We start from the raw sequence: 18,886 nt of genomic DNA, 5'->3' as shown, positions 1-18,886 counted from the left end.
TCCTATTCTGGGTGGTGTGGCTTCTGCAGCAAGAAGTCAGATTAGAGAGCAGCACCCTGTAACCTGAGGGTTAGCTGAGAGAGAGGAGCCTGCTGTCCTCTGTTTGCTGCTGTTAGAGTGACTCCTGGGACATGTGCCCATACCTCTTAGAATCTGTGCATGCCTTTGCCTGAAATATCTACCAGGTTAAAGGAGTTTCCACTGTTCTGGGAGCACATAGCACTGTTAGGAAGCCCAGCCATAGAAAAGTCAATGTACCCTGGCCAGGTTGCTCAGTGGATTGAGCGTCGTCCCAGTGCACTGAGGTCATAGGTTCAATCCCTGGTCAGGGCACAGGTGAGAAGCAATCAATGAGTGCACAATTAAATGGAACAACTAAGTAGAATGAGGTAACGCTTCTTTCTCTTTCTCCTTTACCTTCCTCAAGTCCACAGTTTCATTTCCAGCCAAATGCTATCACCTGGTGATCCACCATAAAAAAACAGCTTCACCTGACTGTTGATGGCACAGTGGATAGAGCGTCAACCAGGGACACTGAAGTCCCAAGTTTGAAACCCTGAGGTCACTGGCTTGAGCACAAGCTCATCTAGCTTGAATGTACACTCACCCGTTTGAGTGCCAGGTCACCGGCTTGAATGTGGTATCGTCAACTCGATACCAAGGTCACTGGCTCAGCTGGAACCCTCCCCCCCATCAAGGCACATATGAGAAGCAATCAATGAACAACTAAGGTACTGCAACTACAAGCTGATGCTTCTCATCTTTCTTTTCCTGTCTGTCTCTCTGTCTCTCTCACTAAAAAAGAAAGAAAGAAAGAAAAAGAAAACAGCACAAGCAAAAGTCCCCAGCTTCCCTATGTCTCATCCAAAAGCACAGTTCCTATTCTTTCAATTTGTTCAGAATTTTTCCTTAGCACTCTACTGCACTCTCAGAAAAGACTCCCATCCCAACAGCTTTCATTCTCCCAACCTGTAACTGTTACTCAGGGGTCAGTATCAGAAAGACACTCCCTCCTCCTCTGGGACACAACCTCTGCAAAGTTTAATGAATAGAGTATAATTCTGCAAATGAAACCAACAAATAAAATGCTCTACAACAGGTTGATTTTTGTAAGTCCCAGAAAATTCTATATACAAATTATAGAAAATCTGAACATTAACTTGCCTACACTATGTATGATTCAAGAAATAACCAGCCCTGGCCGGTTGGCTCAGCGGTAGAGCGTCGGCCTAGCGTGCGGAGGACCCGGGTTCGATTCCCGGCCAGGGCACACAGGAGAAGTGCCCATCTGCTTCTCCACCCCTCCGCCGCGCTTTCCTCTCTGTCTCTCTCTTCCCCTCCCGCAGCCAAGGCTCCATTGGAGCACAAAGATGGCCCGGGCGCTGGGGATGGCTCTGTGGCCTCTGCCTCAGGCGCTAGAGTGGCTCTGGTCGCAACATGGCGACGCCCAGGATGGGCAGAGCGTCGCCCCATGGTGGGCATGCCGGGTGGATCCCGGTCGGGCGCATGCGGGAGTCTGTCTGACTGTCTCTCCCTGTTTCCAGCTTCAGAAAAATGAAAAAAAAAAAAAAAAAAAAGAAATAACCAAATACCTCATTACAATATCTGACGAGGGAGAGCCTCATATTCTCCACAGTTCAGCAAGTGCCATGTCAGAAGAGAGCCTATGGCAGAAGCTCCTGGTCCAAAGTCTGCCTTAAAGCTGTTTGTTGATGGGGTCTTATCCTAAAAGTGAAAAGGAGGCCCTAGCTCGGTAGCTCAGTTGATTAGAGCAAAGCTGTGGGTTCAATCCCTAGTCAGGGCACATATAAGAATTAACTAATGACAGCATGAATAAGTGGAGCAACAAATCAATCAATCTCTCTCTCTCTCTCTTCTGCCCCCCTTATTTTCCCTCTAAAATTCAATAAATATTTTTTAAAAACCTAAAAGTGAAAAGGAGCAATACCAGGATGGTTATGAAGTCATTTGAGTTATGGTTTCAGAGCATCTGCCTTCTTATAGTGACTCAAATTGTACAAGATCCATATCTGCTGCCTGAGTTGTAAATGCTACCATTTGGCTGTTGTCCTGACAGCTGATTCCACAGATGATTTGAGGCAGAAACAAGATGAAATCATGGTGATCAGTGCTCAGACTGAAAATCAGTCTCTACAAATCAAGCTTGCCTTCAAGGAGGTCCGACGGCAGTGGTGAGGATCTTGACAGTCCCTGGTGACCTCTCCTAGAGCTCAGAGAATCAACTACCTCTAACAACAACAAAGATACACAGAGAGAGAGAGAGAGAGAGAGAGAGAGAGAGAGAGAGAGAAACCAGCCAGCAGGATGTGAATGAAGGGTTGCAGCTGCTGTGGAAACTAGGCAGTTCCCAAAAAGCCAAACGCAGAGATACCACATGACCCAGCAATGCCAGGCCCAGAATATGCCCCAGAGAACTGAAAATGATCACAGAGACTTGTACACAAATGTACACATAATAACAAAAATGTAAAAACCACCTAAATGCCTGTCCACTGACTCTTCGCTGCAGACTTGAAGTGACCCAAAATGACCTAGAGTTCAAAATGCAGAATTGGCACCTTATTCTTAAACATGCAGAACCACATGATCTAAGATAAGGGGAGTCCTTGGTCATCATCTGGGGTCTAAGACTCCTCTTAGAAGATGAAATCAATGGTCCCAGATGCAAGAACATAGGGCCAGTCAGTGGCAGAAGCCAAGCTGGACACTGGGCCTCAACTCCCACCCCATCTTCTTTCCCATGCACCACACTGCTTTCCCATGTTAGTGGGAGTGTGTGGAGGAAGGGAATGGGAAGCAGAAGCACTGGGAGCCAGGAGAAGTGACAATCACTGACTCCATTGACTCTGTGGAACAATTACATCCATGAAAGATAAGCTGGACCTAGTTCTGCCCATAAACTATCAAAAGTAAAAATGTAATTTTGATTCTAAAATCATTATCTAAAAATCGTTTGAATAAGTAAACACAGACTAAAGAGGCAAGGAGCGTAATTATGGCTTTCAAGTAACCAAAAAGCAAAAAAAGTAGTTAGAAAAATAAATTTTCCACTTGTAAGGTAAGCAAGTTCATCTTTACAGGACTGTGCTAAAAGTTTGCCATCTTGTTTTATGTTCTTCATTTGTTCACTTATACAAATTATTGAAACATCTGTTTGGTTTACGATGTGCTATCACTTACCATCGCTCAGCAGCATACTTACAACAGTGTGCAAGGTCATTAGAGCAGGTACTACACTGTTGCACATCACAGATGAGGAACAGAAAACCCAGAGGATTCACCTCCTGGGAAGTGGACTAGCTGTGCCTGCAAATCCAGACCCTTCCACTACAACAACCTATTATTCAAGACAGTGACTGGGAATGAGTAAGGTATCTAACAACTTTCATGTTTAAACAAATCCTGAGTTTCAGTTTCTGCTTTAGATACAGTACACTAGAAAGAGCTAGATCTGGATTCTTTAAAAGGTGGCGGCAGTAATTTACAAAATCACAACTTTTCTGGAACATATCAGAAAGCTAAGGTCAGAGATCAACCAACTAATATGAGAAATAAGAAGAGGCAGGGGCTCCAAGAAGAGATATGAGGCAGGTACTTGCTTACCTGGGGTACACGTTATATGCCAGACAAGCCATCAAGAAAAGCCCAGCTAAAAGTTGTTTAACAAAGTGACAGACCAGCAGTTGCCTGAGGCCGATGGTAGACAGGGTGGTTGACTACAAAAGTTAGGGGAGATTTGGGGGAGGTAATGGAACTGTTCCACATCCTAACTGTGATGGTTACATGCCTATATGCATTTGTTAAAACTAGGAACTGCAAAAAGGTGAGAAAAAAACTTTAACAGATAAGTTTATTATATGTAAATTTTTTTAAAGAATCCTTGTTTTAGAAGGCAGAGGATTGATGTGATAGCTAACCAAGGTCTCTGCTGTCCTACTTACTCCCCAAAGAACAGTCTTACAGTATTTGAGATACATAAGGCCCCAAGATCTCCACAAAATAGCACTTTAATAAAACCATAATAGTATGTAACACTCCCAGTAAAATTCATCAGTGTGGAAATAAAAAACATAAGTGTCGCCCTGGCCGGTTGGCTCAGTGGTAGAGCGTCGGCCTGGCGTGCAGAAATCCCGGGTTCAATTCCCGGCCAGGGCACACGGGAGAAGCGCCCATCTGCTTCTCCACCCCTCCCCCTCTCCTTCTTCTCTGTCTCTCTCTTCCCCTCCCGCAGCCGAGGCTCCACTGGAGCAAAGATGGCCCCGGCGCTGGGGATGGCTCCTCGGCCTCTGCCCCAGGCGCTAGAGTGGCTCTGGTCGCGGCAGAGCGACGCCCCGGAGGGGCGGAGCATTGCCCCCTGGTGGGCAGAGCGTCGCCCCCTGGTGGGCGTGCCGGGTGGATCCCGGTCAGGCGCATGCGGGAGTCTGTCTGACTGTCTCTCCCGGTTTCAGGCTTCAGAAAAATACAGAAAGAAAAAAAAAAAACGTAAGTGTCCACCTTCCGACTCTTTGTAAAAGTCCCTGTATGAGTCACTTCAAGCAGGGAAAACAAAGCCAAGTTGAGCTTATATGCTGGGCAACAGACTGGCGCGGCCCACTGGCCAGCTGCCTCACCACTACCCACCAGCTGGCAACTCGAGCAGCTCAAATTCACAACTCAGCAGAAGGATAAATCACATATGTTATAGACCTTTGTGTCACTTGCAAAGAGCAAGAAATCTAGTCATCAAAATTTGCAAATGCCTTCTGTAAAAAAAAAAAAAAAAAAAAGGCCTTAAAATAATTTTAAAAGGAACAGCAATGGAAGCTTCTTTCAGCAGAAGGTACGAGGATGAAAGTACATGATACCTGCCACCGCATTGGGGATTAGAATGCTGGGCACACTAACCAGCCAGGAGGCTCTGAGTCTCAGCATCTCCACAGAAGAAAACCCATAAGAACTTATGAAGGGACAGTGTCTACCCAGCACCTGCCTTATTAATATTTCAGTAGGTGGAAGATAATGGTGTGAGGAAAAATAAAATGCCTATCTCTTTAATGGCAAAGAATTACCTTAAGATATACAGCAGAGATGAAAGGGCAACATAAAAAAGTCATAGCAATCTATTTAACTATTTCACTAACTCCAGAACAAAAAGCCTCAATCCACTTGACTGGTGGTGGCTTCAGTGGATAGAGCATCAACCTAGGACTCTGAAGTCCCAGATTCGAAACCCCAAGTCACTGGCTTGATTGAGCATGCAGTTGCTAGCTTGAGTGCAGAATCATCAACATGATCCCAAGATTGCTGGCTTGAGCCCAAAGGTCACTGGCTTGAGCCCAAAGTCGCTGACTTAAGCAAGGGGTCTCTGGCATGGCTTGAGTACCCCCCATCAAGGCAAGTACAAGAAGCATTCAACAGACAACTAAAGTGCCATAACTACGAGTTAATGCTTCTCATCTCTCTCCCTTCCCATCTCTCTCTCAGGAAAAAAAAAAAAAAGAGCCTTGGTCCTCATTTGTACATACCACTCCAACTATACTAAGAGATCAGTTATTTGTTTGGTTTTATCTTTTACCACTGAATTCTACATAACTACAATTTGGGGGAGAAATTTGCTAAAGAGACAATTTAGGTTTTGGAATTCCTTAATATTGTACTATATCAACAGCAACAGCTTAACTTCATTTAGGCTTTTACTTTACTAGACATCAATAAAGTGACAATGACTCCAAATGATCAGCAGTTTTGTTCTGACTTCTGTCGATGCACAGACTAGACAAGCAAACTCATCCTATGTTCCTAAGACCAGTCAAGCTTACTCTGCAATATTGTACTTACCAGAATGACCAGTGTGATGTGCCACAATTCACATATCTACTACCTAACCCAGATCCAATGAATCAGTCTCCACGATGAGAAGAATATGGCATTTGAAAAAGTTCCTGAAAGATGTTTATGCTCACCCCCGACTATAGTCACTGCTCTGGGACACACTTAAAACAGTCATTACACTAAAAGAATTACTTACTTGTTACGATTCCAGCCAAAGCAAAAACAAACTGATTTTCATCGGAATCAAGCTCCTTGACATCTCCATCCAGTGACTTCACAAAACTCTCCATTGTTTGACCAGTGATGTTGAAAAACTTCAAAGCTTTATCCTGAAAGATTGGAAATGAGAGTATCACACCCTTTCACAAATACCAGTATGAAAACATCTTAAAAGTGTAGGATACACAAGAAACACCTTAGTGTTAATCACAGAAGCAATATTTAAAGTTTTTTTTGTTTTGTTTTGTTTTTGTACTTTTCTGAAGCTGGAAACGGGGAGAGACAGACTCCCACATGCACCCGACCAGGATCCACCCGGCACGCCCACCAGGGGCGACGCTCAGCCCACCAGGGGGCGATGCTCTGCCCCTCCGGGGCATCGCTCTGCCACGACCAGAGCCACTCTAGCGCCTGGGGCAGAGGCCAAGGAGCCATCCCCAGCGCCCGGGCCATCTTTGCTCCAATGGAGCCTTGGCTGCGGGAGGGGAAGAGAGAGACAGAGAGGAAAGCGCGGTGGAGGGGTGGAGAAGCAGATGGGCACTTCTCCTATGTACCCTGGCCGGGAATCGAACCCGGGTCCCCCACATGCCAGGCCGACGCTCTACCGCTGAGCCAACCGGCCAGGGCCAATCACAGAAGCAATATTTAAAAGTACCTTCCTCATTAAAAGTTCCTATTGAAGGCCCTGGCCATTTGGCTCAGTGGTAGAGCGTCGGCCTGGCGTGCAGAAGTCCCGGGTTCGATTCCCAGCCAGGGCACACAGGAGAAGCGCCCATCTGCTTCTCCACCCCTCCCCCTCTCCTTCTTCTCTGTCTCTCTCTTCCCCTCCCACAGCCGAGGCTCCACTGGAACAAAGATGGCCCGGGCGCTGGGGATGGCTCCTTGGCCTCTGCCCCAGGCGCTAGAATGGCTCTGGTCATGACAGAGCGACGCCCCGGAGGGGCAGAGCATCGCCCCCTGGTGGGCAGAGCGTCGCCCCCTGGTGGGTGTGCCGGGTGGATCCCGGTCAGGCACATGCAGGAGTCTGTGGGACTGTCTCTCCCCGTTTCCAGCTTCAGAAAAATACCAAAAAAAAAAAAGTTCCTATTGAAAAGATGAGAAAAAAAGGCTTTACTTTACTAGTCATTAACAGAATTATTAATAGAAGAATTACCCTGAAGACTAATCCAAAGAGTAAAATAAAAATATATACATGAGAAGGCCTGGCCAGGTAGCTCAGTTAGAGCATCATCCCAGTATACCAAGGTTGTGGGTTTGATCCCCAGTCAGGGCACACACAAGAAGCAAGCAATGAGTGCATAAACAAGTGGAACAACAAATAGGTATCTCTCTCTCTATTCCCTCCCCTCTCTCTAAAGTCAGTTTTAAAAATTAAATATATATATGAAACAGCTCAAAATTTACACAATGATGAAAGTACTGAAATGAATTCACTCAAAAATATACTATAAAAATATATCCTCTGCTCTAGGCATGAAACCAGGTTTTCAAACCTTTGACAAAACTGCTTTTCAATGTGTAAAAGGGATAAAGATGGTGAACAGGCTATCTGGCAGTTCATGACTTGGCAAAGTATTTCCAAGTTTCCAGAGCCCTCGCAGCATCGCTCTGAGGAATGGCCTGAAAACAAGGGCACAGGGATCTTCAAGGGTGACAGACTGTTCTGAGACTGGACTGGGGTAAGGTTGCACAACTCTGGAAACCAGCTAAACACCACTGAATTGTACACTTACAGATGGGTGAACTTTATGATATGTAAATTATATCTCTATAAAGCTCAATAAACTTAAAAATACATTTAGTTTCACCTGACCAGGCGATGGTGCAGTGTATAGAGCATCGGACTGGGATGCGGAAAGACCCAGGTTCAAGACCCCGGGGTTGCCAGCTTGAGCGTGGGCTCATCTGGCTTGAGCAAAAAGCTCACTAGCATGGACCCAAGGTCACTGGCTCGAGCGGGGGGTTACTCAGTCTGCTGAAGGCCCGCGGTCATGGCACATATGAGAAAGCAATCAATGAACAACTACAGTGTCGCAACAAAAAACTGATGATTGATGCTTCTCCTCTCTCTCCGTTCTTGTCTGTCTGTCCCTATCTATCCCTCTATCTGATTCTCTCTCTGTCCCTGTTAAAAAAAAAATACATTTAGTTTCTCCCCTGAAAGTCAAACACAATTTTAATTTTTTAATAAATGATTAGTAGTGTATTACTAGCCTCCTGCCAAACATCCCATCCTGACTTTTATTTCTGTTCATGACACCCCATTCCCCCAGAGTCACACCTCAGTCTTCCTTGGTTCCTTCTTTTCTGTCAGCTGTGGAGTCCACACTGTCTCCAGCAGGACTCAGGCACAGGCTCTCCTGCCCTTCCATCTCCCCTACAGAGACAGCTCACTCCAGCCTGAGTCACTGATACTCTGATCATCTTCCTGTCCAGTCTGCAGATGCTCACCCCACCTCTAATCCACCCTCACTCTCTGTCAGGTTAACCTTCCCCAAACTCTCCTCTTGTCCCATCCTCTTTGACTCACCCTCAGGAATCCAGCCCTCCACCTCATGGATTACATCATCAACCTACATTGACGGTCTTCCAAAATCACACCACCTGACCTTGTAAGCCTTCTCTCCTCACAGCTTTATCACACAATCCTCTACTCTGTGTCAATTAACCCATTCACTATCCCTGAACAAACTTCAGACTTTGCCCTATGCCTCTGAGATGCTGTTTCTCTCCTCGTGAGGCACCCTCTCCATTCTCTGCTATTACTGCCTGTTCACGTTAATCAAGGCCCATCTCAACTCTCTCTTCCTCTGTGGATTTCCTCGTGTGTGTGTGCTATTAACATGTATATGTCAAATCACATATACTATTCAATAAATTAAACATTATATTGCACAATGAATAATATACATAGAAAAGCACTTTGTTAAACATATACAAATGTCAAGTAGTAACAGTGAAGTGGTACCATCACCACAAATGCCATACAGCTTGTGGCATCTGACTTTATTCCTTTTACAGATCCCAGAGCACCAGGTTACAGTGGACCCCAAGCAGCTGGCATTCCAAACCTATTTGATGAACGAATGAAAGAAATGGATGCAGTTTTTAAGCCCTAACAGACATGCTGTACCCTTCCAGTCACACAAGCACTAATCAGCAATGCCCAGCCCATCACACTTACTCCTCCCAGAATGGCTCTGACGACCTCCTCACTGCTGGAGACGCCCCAGAGCAGGGTGCACGTTGCTGCCCCCATCTCTGTGCAATACTCCGCCTGCTGCAAGAGTTGCTGCTTCGCTTCATTCAGCTGCTGGCGAAGAGCCAGTTTCTCCTGAAAACAAAACAAAATCAGAAAAATAAATAGCATTCAACTTCAAAATATCTTATGCTTTCTCTTTCACAGATATTTTAAAGAAACATATGAAGAATCATAGAAATGAGTTGGCAAATGAAAACTAGTCCTTAAAAAGCTGTATCTATACTTTAAAAATAAACTTCAGAGGCAAAATTAACACCCTTAGAAAAGAACATCCTATTGCATTAGTTTATAAATACCGCCAAAGTCAAGAACTTTTTTGTCTAGGACAGAAAACAAAGCTGTGGGCCCACAAATTCATCTTCTTTAAGTGAAATAAAAACATCAGGCATTTCAGGTCACAAGTGGCTATACTCCGAACCAGCACCGACTGGGACACTGAAAAAAGTGACAACCTCATACAGCAGTCCACACACAGAGCAACAGTTTAATAAAGGAGTCTGCTGCCTTCAAATGGCTCACTCCATTGTAAAAACGCAATAGGACACAGCTAAGACCACGTAGGAAAGATAGGATTAGAGGAAAAAGAGGAGAGTGAAGGAGGGCCTCCTAGATGTGCACCGGCACAGCTAGGTAAGTGCCACCAGTGTAACAGAAAGAGGAGGGCCAGGAAAGGTTTCTCACCCTCCCACCAGCAGTCTCTGAGGACACTCAGCTGGCAAGTCTGAGTTAGGGCTCTTCCCAAGGAGAAAGTGGACTGTCCTCCTGATGTCCCCTCTGACCTAAAAGTTCACCTCCAGGTCTTAGGTGAGGTGGGGAATTCCTGCCCTCCCCGGTCACCACCACCAGTTTCACTATTCCTTGTTGCCTGAAATTCCTTTAAAAGTAAACTTAAAAATATAAAAACACAGTTAAATTAATTTATTCCAAAGTATTATTAATTAACCCACAAAGTTAAATTATATTAGATGTTCCAGGTGGTTCTTTCAGAGAGGTGAGAGTACAGGACAATTACAGTTGATGGGCTTTTCATCTAGGGGAGAAAATAAAGCAGTGGGGTCATAAATCCAACTTTGTTGACCTTATAACTTGGCCTAGGTTGACCCATGCATACCCACCCAGAGAGGATGCATTTGGTATATACAAAGCTGAATGCACATTTCTATATACTGGGTCAGTAAAAGTAGGCTTACAATTGTGAGTACATGAAACACAGAACTAATTAAGCTTTTGTAATAATCATAACCTGCATGTCTTTTCCATATGAACAACTGTAAACCTCCTTTTTCCCATCCCTGTATACAGTATTCATACTTATTTTAGGAGAAAAGTGGTCACTGAGCCAGTGACACATGCTAATACTGCTTTATGTGATTTTTCAGCTCTAGGTTCTTAATGTCTGATTTCATCATAACAGTAACCTAGATTCTGAGGTTTGTTCTTCAGGTATCTATAGCTGAAGCCACTCAAGTCATGGTGACATATGCAAAAAAAAAATCTACATCACAGCATTTCCTTTAAGATTTCTAGCTTTTCTCACAATTGAAGCAGTCTGAGTTTCAATTAGTCCGGTGATGGTGGTTCTTCTGCAAGGTCACATAAGAACTGCTAAGTGTGATCAGACAGGGCTGTCTTCACTAACGTCCCATTTGGTGGTTACAGGCAGATATGCCCTGACATAGGCTTGCACACATACTACAGTAATTAAAAAAAAAATCTCAAAGAAACTGTTCCATTCACAACATCAAAAATAAAAAAAAATATTTAGTAATAAAATAAGAGAAGTAGTTCATAACCTATATAATAAAAACTACAAAGCAAAATAAAGGAGATTTAAATACAGGCAGAGCTCATTTTATGCACATTACTGCAGTCAGATACTGTGTTTTCTTGCCAACTGAAGGTTTGCGACAACCCTGCATTTAGCAAGTCTACCAGCAGCACCATTTTCAACAGCTTCGCTCACTTCATGTCCCTGTGTCACTTTTCACATTTCAAACTTTTTCATTATTATTAAATTTGTTACAATGATCTGTGATCAGTGATCTTTAATGTTACTATTGTCATTGTTTTGGGGGAGCAAGAAACTATACCCATTTAGTGAACTTAATAAATATTGTGTACATTCCCATCTCTCTCCCTGAGACACAACTATATTGAAATTAGGCTAATTAGTAACTCTATAATGGCTCTAAGTGTTCAAGTGAGAGGAACAGTCACCCAACTCTCATTTTAAATTAAAAGCTAGAAATGATTACGCTTAGTAAGGCACAGTGCAAACCCAGATAGGCCAAAAGCTAGGCCTCTTATGCCAGTCAGCCACATTGTGAACGTAAAGGAAAAGTTCTTGAAGGAAATTAAAAGTGGTACTCCAGTGAATATATGAATGACAAGAAAGTGAAAAAGTCTTATTGCTGATATGGAGAAAGTTTCAGTGGTCTGGATATAAAATCAGACCAGCCACAACATGCCCTTAGGCCGAAGCCTAATCCAGAACAAGAACCTAACTCTCTTCAATTCCATGAAGCTAAGAGAGTGAGAAATCTGCAGAAGAAAAATTTGAAGCTAGCAGAGTTTGGTTCATGAGGTTTATGGAAAGAAGTTTCTATAACATTCAAGTGCAAGGTGAAGCACCAACTGCTTATGTAGAAGCTGCAGCAAATTATCCAGAAGATCTAGCTAAGATAATTAATGAAGGTGGCTACACTGAACAACAGATTTTCAATGTAGACAGAACAGCCTTATATTAGATGACAATGCCATCTAGGAATTTCCTAGTCAGAGAGCATATGTCAATGCTTGGCTTCAAAGCTTCAAAGAACAGGCTGACTCTCTTGTTAGAGGCTAATTTAGCTGATGATTTCAAGTTGAAGACAATGCTCATTTACCATTTAGAAAATCCTAGGGCCCTTAAGAATATGCTAACTCTACTCTGCCAATGCTTTATAAATGGAACAACAAAGGCTAGATGATAGCACATGTATTATTGACAATATGGTTTGTTGAATATTTTAAGCTCACTGTTGAGACCTCGGGGGAAAAAAGATTCCCTTCAAAGTATTACTGTTCATTGACAGTGCACCTGGTCCCCCAAGAGCTCTGATGGGGGTGTACAATGAGATTGATGTTGTTTTCATGGCTGTTAACACAATGTCCATTCTGTAGTCTATGAGTCAAGAAGTATTTTAGACTTTCAAGTCTTATGATTTAAGAAATACATTTTGGCCCTGGCTGGTTGGCTCAGTGGTAGAGCATTGGCCTGGCGTGCAGAAGTCCCGGGTTCGATTCCCGGCCAGGGCACACAGGAGAAGTGCCCATCTGCTTCTCCACCCCTCCCCCTCTCCTTCCTCTCTGTCTCTCTCTTCCCCTCCCGCAGCGAGGCTCCATTGGAGCAATGATGGCCCGGGCACTGGGGATGGCTCCTTGGCCTCTGCCCCAGGCGCTAGAGTGGCTCTGGTCACAACAGAGTGACGCCCCGGAGGGGCAGAGCATTGCCCCCTGGTGGGCAGAGCGTCGCCCCCTGGTGGGCGTGCCGGGTGGATCCCGGTCAGGCGCATGCGGGAGTCTGTCTGACTGTCTCTCCCCATTTCCAGCTTCAGAAAAATACAAAAAAAAAAAAAGAAATACATTTCGTACTCTAGCTGCCATTGATAGTGAGTCCTCTGACAAATCTAGGCAAAGTAAATTGAAAATCTTCGAGAAGGATTCACCATTCTAAATGCCATTAAGAATACGCATGTATCATAGAATGCCATGGCCAGATCAGTTGGTTAGAGTGTCATTCCGATACACCAAGGTTCTGGGTTTGATCCCTGGTCAAGGCACATACAAGAATCAAACAATGAATGCATGAATAAGTGTGGAATAAATCAATGTTTCTTTCTTTCTCTGAAAATCAATAAATTTTTAAAAATTGCTTTTTTTAAAAAAAAAAGGCTCACTTAGAAAACAATATGCATGATTCATGGGAAGAAGTCAAAATATCAACATTAGCAGGAATTTAGAAAAATTGATTCCAACCTTCATGGATGACTTTGAGGCATTGAAGCCTTGAATGAAGGAAGTACCTGCAGAAGTGGCAGAAATAGCAAGAGAACTAGAATTAGATCCTAAAGATGTAACTGAATTGCTGCAATCTGATGATAAAACTTTAACAAATGAGGATGTGCTTCTTATGGATGCGCAAAGAAAGTGGTTTCTTGACATAGAATCCTCTCCTGGTGAAGATGTTGTGAAAACTGTTGAAATGTAAACAAAGGAATATTACATAAACTTAGTTGATAAGGTAGCAGCAGGGTTTAAAAGGACTGACTTCAAATTTGGAAGATCTGTTGGTAAAATGCTATCAAATATCATCACATGCTAAAATATCATCACATGCTACAGAGAAATCATTTATGAAAGGTAGAGTTAATCAATATGGCAAATTTTATTTTGTCTTATTTTAAGAAATTGTCACAACCACCCAAACCTTCAGCAACCACTACCCTTATCAGTCAGCAGCCATCAATGTAGAGGCAAGATCCTCCACCAGAAAAAGATTACAATTCACCAAAGGCTCAGATGATGCTTATTAAAAAATATATATATTGATTGATTTTAGAGAGAAGAAAGACAGAGAAAAAGAGAAGGTGGGGAGGGAGGAGTGGAGGAGTGAGATGTATCAACTTGTAGTTCCTGTATATGTCTTGATGGGGCAAGCTCAGGGTTTTGAACCAGCAACGTCAGCATTCCAGGTGGATGCTCTATCCACTGCACCACCACAGGTCAAGTGATAATCCTTACATTTTTTAACAATAACGTATTTTTTGTTAAGGTACATACATTTCTTTATACAATGCTATTTATTGCACACTTAATAGAATACACAATAGTGTAAACCTAACTTTCATATGCACTGGGAAACCAAAATATTTGTGTGTCTAGCTTTGCTGCAGTGGTCTGCAATGGAACCCACAATAGCTCCAAGGTAAGCCTGTAAATGAAAGATATACTATGTTCATGGATTGGAAGAATCAAGATTGGTAAACTGGTAATTCCTCCCTTAAATTGATTCAATGTAATCCCTATCAAAATTTCAGCAGGCCTTGGCCTGCGGCTCAGTTGATTGGGTCATTGTCCTGAAGCTCAGAGATTGCTGGTTCAATCCCCAGTCAGGGCACATACATGAATAAATTGATGTTCCTGTCTCTCTCTCTCTCTCTTCCTCTCTTGCTAAAATCAATAATTAAAAATTTTAAAACATGGGTATGCAACATAATTGAATGACAAGATAACCTGGAGATGTTTTCTTTGAACATATGTACCCTGATTTATTGATGTCACCCCATTAAAATTAATGAAAATTTATTTAAAAAATTTAAAAATGTTTTTCAGCTGGGTTTTTATACAAAGTGATAACCTGATTCTAAAATTGATATAGAAAGGCAAAAAGAAAATTGAAAAAGAAAAACTATTAGAGGACTAACATTTCAAAAACAAAACTTAACATAAAGTTATAAAAAATCAAACCTGTGTGGTACTGGCATAAGAATAGACATACAGATCAGTGAAACATTGCCTTTTATGTCAATCAATTTTAACAAAGATGCTAAGTCAATTCAATGAGAAAATTATTGTCTTTTCAAAAAATGAAACTAAAACAACTAGGTAATCATATGTGAAAAAATTAACTCAAAATGAATCACAGACCTAAATATAAATTTTCTGGAAGAAAACCTCTGTGCCGTTGGGTTAAGCAAATATTTCTTAGATATCGCAACAAAATCATGATCCATTAAAAAAAAGAATTGAACATAATAATTTAAAACTTTTACTCATAAAAAGATAACTTTAAGAAAATGAAAAGATAGTTATGAACTAAAAGAGAATATTTCCAAATAATTTATCTAAGAAATGCTTGTATGAAGAAAATCTTAGAACTCAAAAACAAGAAACAATCCAAGTACAAATAGGCAAAAGACCTGAATAGATATTTAACCAAATAAATTCTATATATTAATAATAAGCACTTGAAAAGATGTTCAACTTAATTAGTAATGAGGAAAATGCAATGTAAAACTATAATGAGATACCATTATATGCCCAGTAAAATAGCTGTAATCCAAAAGACCAACAATACCAAGTGTTCACAAGAATATGGGAAAAGTAGGACCTTCATACATTGCTGTGTGGAATATGAAATGATACACACTTTGGTAAACAGTTCGGCAGTTTCTCAGAAAGTTAAGCATATGTTCAACTATATGATCCAGCCCTTTTACCCCTAGATATCTCCCCAAGAAACATTAAAATATATGTCCACACAAAGACTTGTACATGAATTTTCATAGCAGCATTCATAATAGTAAAAAATTGGCAGTAATCTAACTTTATCCATCAACTGGTGGATAAAGAAAATGTGGTCTACCCAACCTATGGAATACTATTCAGCACTAAAAAGGGAACAAATGATATAAGTTAACATCAATAAGCCTCCAAAACATTACACCATACACAAAAGACTACATATAGTATGATACATTTTTATAAAATATTTAGAAAATGAAAACTATAGAGACAGAAGGCAGATTAGTGGTTGCCTACAGTTGGGCAAGAGAGCAGGTACTAACTACAAACAGATATGTGACAGAAATGTTCTAAAAACAGACAAAATTCAATGCACACTCATGATAAAAAGTCTCAGCAAGCTAGGAATAAAGGGGAACTGCCTCAACTTAACATAAAAAGCAACTACAGAAAAACCTACAGCTAAATCCATACTTATGTTTATAATGGGGGAGATAATGCATGAGTGTGGACAGGGAATATATGGGAAATCTCTGTATTTTCCACTCAATTTTGGTGTGAACCTAAAACGTCTCTTTAAAAAAGTCTATTTTATAATAGATGAGAACTTCCCAAGCCTGTGGAAAGAACTAAAGCCTCAAGTTCAAGAAGCAAACAGAACTCCGAGTTTTCTTAACCCCAGCAAACCTACTCCAAGGCATATCATAATGAAATTGACACAAACCAACAGCAAAGAAAAAATTCTCAAGGCAGCCAGGGAAAAGAAGAATACAACATATAAAGGAAGGCCCATTAGATTATCATCAGATTTCTCAGCAGAAACTCTACAAGCTAGAAGAGAGTGGACCCCAATATTTAAAGTCCTGAAAGACAGGAACTTTCAGCCACGAATACTATACCCATCAAAGCTATCCTTCAAATATGAAGGAGAAATAAAAACATTCACAGATACAGAAAAGATGAGGGAATTTATCATCAGAAAACCCCCACTCCAGGAATTACTAAAGGGGGTTCTCCAATCAGATACAAAGAACAAAAAAAAACAGAGCCACAAGTAAAAGCTCCAAGAAGAACATAATAAAACCAAATTTAAACTGTGACAACAACAAAAAGAAAGAGGGGGAGAAGATGGAGATTAACAGTAGCAAAGGACGATGGAGTGCAAAAGTACTCACAAAATAGTTTGCTACAATGAACAGGGTAGGGACCCTTTTCATTACTCAAAGGTAACCACCATTGAAAAAACCACCACAGAAGCACATGAGATAAAAAAGATAGCAACAGAGGAAAGATGTATGGAATACAACCAAATAAAAACAAAAGATAGAAAAACGAAAGAGAAGGATCAAACAAGACACAAAACTAACAGAAAGCAAGATATAAAATGGCAATAGGGAACTCACAAGTATCAATAATTACACTAAATGTAAACGGATTAAACTCACCAATAAAAAGGCACAGAGTAGCAGAATGGATTAAAAAAGAAAATCCAACTGTATGCTGCCTACAGGAAACTCATCTAAGTAACAAGGATAAAAACAAATTCAAAGTGAAAGGCTGGAAAACAATACTCCAAGCAAATAACATCCAAAAAAAAGTAGGTGTAGCAATACTCATATAGGATAATGCTGACTACAAGACAGGAAAAGTACTCAGAGACAAAAATGGCCATTTCATAATGGCTAAGGGGACACTGAATCAAGAAGACATAACAATTCTTAATATATATGCACCAAACCAAGGAGCACCAAAATATATAAGACAGCTACTTATTGATCTTAAAACAAAAACTGACAAAAATACAATCATACTTGGAGACCTCAATACACTGCTGATGGCTCTAGGTCGGTCATCCAAACAGAGAATCAACAAAGACATAGTGGCCTTAAACAAAACACTAGAGCACCTGGATATGATAGACATCTACAGGACATTTCATCCCAAAGTGATTGAGTATACATTTTTCTCCAGTGTACATGGATCATTCTCAAGAATTGACCATATGTTGGGCCACAAAAACAACATCAGCAAATTCAGAAAAATTGAAGTTGTACCAAGCATATTTTCTGATCATAAAGCCTTGAAACTAGAATTCAACTGCAAAAAAGAGGAAAAAAATCCCACAAAAATGTGGAAACTAAACAACATACTTTTAAAAAATGAATGGGTCAAAGAAGAAATAAGCGCAGAGATCAAAAGATATATACAGACTAATGAAAATGACAATACGACATATCAGAATCTATGGGATGCAGCAAAAGCAGTGATAAGAGGGAAGTTCATATCACTTCAGGCATATATGAACAAACAAGAGAGCCCAAGTGAACCACTTAACTTCCCACCTTAAGGAAATAGAAAAAGAAGAACAAAGACAACCCAAAACCAGCCGAAGAAAGGAGATAATAAAAATCAGAGCAGAAATAAATGAATTAGAGAACAGAAAAACTATAGAAAAAATTAATAGAACAAGGAGCTGGTTCTTTGAAAAGATCAACAAAATTGACAAACCCTTGGCAAGACTTACCAAGGAAAAAAGAGAAAGAACTCATATAAACAAAATCCAAAATGAAAGAGGAGAAATCACCACGGACACCATAGATATACAAAGAATTATTATAGAATACTATGAAAAACTTTATGCCACTAAATTCAACAACCTAGAAGAAATGGATAAATTCCTAGAACAATACAACCTTCCTAGACTGAGTCAAGAAGAAGCAGAAAGCCTAAACAGACCTATCAGTAGAGAAGAAATAGAAAAAACCATTAAAAACCTCCCCAAAAATAAAAGTCCAGGCCCTGACAGCTATACCAGCGAATTTTATCAAACATTCAAAGAAGACTTGGTTCCTATTCTACTCAAAGTCTCCCAAAAAATTGAAGAAGAAGAAGCAATACTTCCAAACACATTTTATGAAGCCAACATAACCCTCATACCAAAACCAGGCAAGGATGGCACAAAAAAAGAAAACTACAGACCAATATCTCTAATGAATACAGATACTAAAATACTAAACAAAATACTAGCAAATCGAATACAATAACATATTAAAAAAATAATACATCATGATCAAGTGGGATTCATCCCAGAATCTCAAGGATGGTTCAACATATGTAAAACGGTTAACGTAATACACCACTCTTATTTAATGTGGTACTAGAGGTTCTAGCCAGAGCAATCAGACAAGACAAAGAAATAAAAGGCATCCATATCGGAAAAGAAGAAGTAAAGGTATCACTTTTTGCAGATGATATGATCCTATACATCAAAAACCCCTAAGAATCCAC

The 18,886-nt window shown here is 41.1% G+C and overlaps 1 protein-coding gene across 1 annotated transcript in view; it reads right to left on the bottom strand.

The window, feature by feature from the left end:
- HSF2BP (heat shock transcription factor 2 binding protein) overlaps nucleotides 1-18,886 on the bottom strand; it is a 107,534-nt gene that overhangs the window by 66,483 nt on the left and 22,165 nt on the right. The window contains exons 4-5 of the mRNA XM_066365906.1: nucleotides 9,236-9,385; nucleotides 6,029-6,161 (exon numbers count right to left, since the gene is read on the bottom strand). Of these exons, the coding sequence (XP_066222003.1) occupies nucleotides 6,029-6,161; nucleotides 9,236-9,385 (283 nt within the window). The remainder of the gene's footprint in view (nucleotides 1-6,028; nucleotides 6,162-9,235; nucleotides 9,386-18,886) is intronic.

This window comes from Saccopteryx leptura, chromosome 2 (genome assembly GCF_036850995.1).
Source record: "Saccopteryx leptura isolate mSacLep1 chromosome 2, mSacLep1_pri_phased_curated, whole genome shotgun sequence".
Lineage (NCBI taxonomy): Eukaryota > Metazoa > Chordata > Mammalia > Chiroptera > Emballonuridae > Saccopteryx > Saccopteryx leptura.
This window is presented reverse-complemented; position numbering and strand designations above follow the sequence as displayed.